Raw genomic sequence first — 4,310 nt, forward strand, 5'->3', positions numbered from 1 at the left:
AGCAGAGATGACTTTGCTGCTAGCCCACCCCACATCCACTGCTGAACCAAAGCTGGCACTTTTGTGTTGTCTCTTGGCTGTGTTTCTGTCATTGAAGTGTCAGGATTTGCACTTTCCTTCACAGGAGCGTTACAGAAGAGCCCTAACCTGGGGGTCTTTCATCTCATGGAAATGAAGCCAAGCCAAGCTGCCTCCAGTTTTCCTGCAGCAGCAGAGAGGCTGGAGCGGCTGCACCAGCCCAGGATCAACCCTGGATGTCACACCTGAAGACAGCCAGCTCAGGCAAGTGTCTGCAGCCTAATGCTGCTGTGCGTGCATGCTGTTGTGAGCCACAGGCTGGGCTGTGGCTGCTGTTGTTGTGTTAAGGAAACAGGCTGTGGCTTTACCTCCCTCTTGAGAGCACCTTACAGAAAGGGGTGTTTTCTGGATGTTAAAAGCAAGGGGCTCTTTCTTAGTGTAGCAGGGTGACACTATATGTCACAGTGTATGTGAACTTGCCTTGGTGATTTAGTTGAGGTATTGTTATCTGGGCTAATTAAGCAGAAGCAGAGAGCGAAGTAGCAAACAATGTGATAGCTGGGGAAAGTAGCTTTACAAAAATAAACCTGGCCTTGTGCTAGGGCTAGAGAGGTGCATGCTCAGTCCAAAAGGTCATCTTGTGTGTAGCGTTGTTACTTTTCGTGCAAGTGTCCCAGGGTCCTTCTTCATTTACACTTCAAAATGCTAACCTCCCTCCCTAAAGCAGAAAGGTCACTACAGCAGCTCTCACCTCCCTTGCTCAGCTGTTTTTTTTCCTTCTCCCTCCAGTTCAAAGGGAATTTAGCACAAAAGGGAATGAGAAGAACCAAACAAATCTGATGGCCATCTCCGAGTAAGAACACCCACCTCAGTTAAAGAAAATTACAAAGGAGAAGTCTTATGAGTATCTTAGTTTCCATTTTTATTATTCCATAGGGTTGTTAAGTTACATGTCTAGTCCCTTGGTAGTTAGATTGCTTCCTTTCTTGCTTGTTCTATGTTTGGGAACTTCCACCTATTAAGTAGCTGTACAATCCTTTTTTGTTTTCCTCTTTACAATGACAGCTCTCTGAAAGGTACTATCACAGAATAAATAACCTGGCATCTCCCAAAAGTAGGAACAGGGGAGGTGTCAAACCTCATGTACCCCCCAGCCCCTTAGAAACACTTTTTTAATTTTAGAGAATACTTTCCAAATCCATTGCACAGTCTATTCAACTTTGCATTCAAGAGGAAAAAAAAAACAAACAACCCAACAAAACAAAAAAAAACCAAACTGAAACAACTTCAGACAACCAAAACAAAACAAGTCACCAGACCCAACCCCCCTGTGAAGTCATGCCCCAGGACAGGATTTGCCTAGTGCTTCTGAAGCTAGGACTAGATCCATAAGCAGCACCTTCAGTGGCAGATCAAGTAGCTTAGGTTTGAGACTGGCATCCAGATAAACTAGCCCAGAAATCCGTGGCCCAAGATCAACCTTAAACCAGCATGACCTTGCTCACTGCAATAGTGTCTTCCAGACAAAAGGAACATTTGAATTCCAATACATGAGCTAACGATGCTTAGTACAAGAATTAAGTGCTTAATTACCAGCATTGTTTCCACAATATATACATACCTTTGTTAATACTTAACAATAGGGGACTACGTTTTTAATTTTTTAAACCAGTTAGAAGTGCATCACACTCCACAATACATGCAGTTAGTTGTGAATTCAGTATTTTTTTATTAAAGATTAAAAATAAAAAATATTTGATACCCTAATATACATAAAGTCACAAAAAACTCAAATGTGCTAAAAGCAAAATGTGCGTAAAGACACTCTCATTTCTAAAAGGCACCCTGCCACCAGTCTTTTAACTGTTCATCTAATTCCACCAGGTTTCTAGTTTTCTCCTCCTTCACTGAAGGTGAGACTCTAGACTGCTGCTGAGTACAGATGCTAGCCACACCAACCCCTTTCAGGGATCTTTGCTATCACTAGAACACTTAAAACTGTGCATGCAAACTTAACTTGAGCTTCTCATGGAGTTAACCATCAGGATTTAAAATGCAGAAGGGCTTTTTCTTTAAAGAAAAAAGTAATTATATTTGGGCTACTTATAAGGGCCAAGAGAAAGAGATAGGGGTATAAAATAACAGCTGTGTATCCACCCAAGAGCTTTGCTACTAAAAACCCACTCCCTCCTCCTCCCTGCCCCAACCTCTGGTAAAAATAACCCCTAAAGTTACAAAATGTCACACACACGCACACACACACATACACACAGATGAAATGTTAACGCGCTTAGCTATTAGCCTGTCAGGGCATGACAGCGTAAGAGTGCCACTGATGCAGTCCCAAAACACAGTGACGCCAGCTGCACACACACTGGCAGTCCGGGGGCACTGCTCGGAGGGCTGCAGGGGAGCGCAGGGCCCAGCTGCTCTCCCCGCTAGGTAGGTCGGCGTCGACTCCTGCACGCTCCTCCGTTACCAAGGTCTCCACATCGATTTGGGTAAGCCAGGTGAAGGCAGGCCGTGTGTCCGGGAAGCATCCAGTCTGATGGTGGCAGTCTGGCCTAGCTCAGCCTCCACCTCGTCCGAGTCGGAGCAGGTGTCTTCGCTGGGGGAAGGCGAGGGTGCTGAGGCAGGGAGGGCCAGGCCCAGGGAGGCCTCAGCCGCTGGGGCCAGTGCCTCACTGCCAGGCCAAGGGCCGAGGGCGGGATCCGCCAAAACGTCCACGATCAAGTCCGGGGAGCCGCCCTCATTGAGTGGCATGGACTCCAGCAGGTGGTTGAGCAGCTCGGCAGCGGTGGTGGCATCGATGCCGGGGCAGCTGGAGACGAAGGTGTGCACCTCGTGCATGCACTGGATGTAGCCGGCGGCGAAGCGCTCGCTGGCCTCGCGGTGCAGCCGCCCGCCCTCTGCACCGCAGGAGACAGAGAGGGGAGCGGCGTGAGGCGCGGGCCGGGTCGGCCCCCCCCGCCGCCGCCCCGCCGCCGGCACTCACCGAGGGAGCGGCGCTCTAGCACGGCCTGCACCCGCCGCACCGTCAGCTCCAGCACCTCCGCGTTCTCCAGCTTCGCCTGAAACTGACGCGGGGCCGCCGCGGCCGTCAGCACGGCCCCGGGCCCCGCCGCCCGGCCCGGCCCCCGCCCCGCCGCCTCACCTCGCTGTCGGCCAGCAGCAGCCGCAGCTCCTGCAGGCTCTCGTTGATCCGCGCCCGGCGCTTCTTCTCCACCAGTGGCTTCCTCGTCTGCGGGGACAACAGCGCCGTCAGCCCGCCGCCCGCCCGCCCGCCCGCCGCGGCGCCCCTGCGGCTCACCTTCCTGTCGGCCCTGGCCTCTGCGCAGTCCTCGTCCCCCCGCGGCGGGCGGCCCTTGCCGGGCCGGAAGGAGGGCGCCATGGCGCGGCCCGGCGGACCCGCGCTACTAACCGCTTCGCTCCCCTCCGGCGGCCGAGCTCCGCGCCGCTCACCGCCCCGCGCCGCCGTACTTATACCCTCCGATTTGCATGTCAATGAGCCTATTGGCGGCGCCGCGCGGGCAGCCGCCGGAGCGTTGGCCGAACGGGCCAATGGAAGGCGGGCGCTTTGTCTGCGGCGGGGCGGGGCGAAGGGGGCGCGCGCCGCTGAGCCTGCGGTGGCGTCAGCCGCCGCGCTGGCCGCCGGCCCCCGGTGGCATTGTTAGGCGGGCACGGCCCCGCCGCCTGGGCCGTGCGGCCCTCCCGTCGCTCCCCGGGGCTTGTCGCGGCCCGGGCAGCAGCGCGGAGGCTGGCAGGGCCCGGGGGGGGCTGGGGAGGCGACGTGCCCCCCGCCTGCAGCGGGGAAGCGCCCGCTGCGGCCTCGGGGGCACGTCCGTCACCTTCAGTAAAACCGCCCCAAATCCCACTCCTCCACCGCTTGTGGGTTCAAAAGCCTTGAGAAAAGGCGGGGGGCGGCGAGCGCGCTTCGTTCGTCAGCCGGAGCCCGAGCTCAGGGTCGTCGGTGCCCCTCGCTGCCGGCAGCGCCTGTGGTTGCGGCTGTGGCAGGGACAGCCGGGCGTCGGCGACGACCCGGGCGTGAAAGAGGCCGATTTGAGCGCGGAGCGCGAAACGGCTGGGCCCGAGCACGCACAACTGACGACGGATCTGGTCGTCTTGTCTTGCCCCTGTCCAAATGGACGGGGAGGCTTTTAAGCCGGGCCCTCTCGCGACCGGGCGGGGTTCAGTTGCCTGCCCGGGACGAGGCGCTCGTTTCAGGCCGCGTTCACGCACCGCTGCTCTTGGGCGGTCGGCCGAGACGAGGCCGTGTAGCCCTTCCCCAGCCC

The 4,310-nt window shown here is 56.3% G+C and overlaps 1 protein-coding gene across 1 annotated transcript; it reads right to left on the bottom strand.

Annotated features, from left to right (window-relative positions):
- Nucleotides 1-924: 924 nt before the first annotated feature.
- LOC142032806 (transcription cofactor HES-6-like) lies at nt 925-3,461 on the bottom strand. The gene is made up of 4 exons (XM_075031938.1): nt 3,329-3,461; nt 3,173-3,259; nt 3,014-3,095; nt 925-2,927 (listed from the first exon to the last, which is right to left on the bottom strand). Exons 1-4 carry the CDS (start codon nt 3,407-3,409, stop codon nt 2,494-2,496), a joined length of 684 nt encoding a protein of 227 aa, XP_074888039.1. The 5' UTR covers nt 3,410-3,461; the 3' UTR covers nt 925-2,493.
- Between the last annotated feature and the right edge of the window lie 849 nt (nt 3,462-4,310).

Source organism: Buteo buteo, chromosome 7 (genome assembly GCF_964188355.1).
Source record: "Buteo buteo chromosome 7, bButBut1.hap1.1, whole genome shotgun sequence".
Taxonomy (NCBI): Eukaryota; Metazoa; Chordata; class Aves; order Accipitriformes; family Accipitridae; genus Buteo; species Buteo buteo.

Excerpts from the sequence above, each read along its gene's own strand:
- LOC142032806 (XM_075031938.1), bottom strand. The coding sequence starts at position 3,409 with ATGGCGCCCTCCTTCCGGCCCGGCAAGGGCCGCCCGCCGCGGGGGGAC. Across the intron at positions 3,260-3,328 it reads AGGCCAGGGCCGACAGGAAG|ACGAGGAAGCCACTGGTGGA; the intron begins GTGAGCCGCAGG and ends TTGTCCCCGCAG. Across the intron at positions 2,928-3,013 it reads GCTAGAGCGCCGCTCCCTCG|AGGGCGGGCGGCTGCACCGC; the intron begins GTGAGTGCCGGC and ends CCTGCGGTGCAG.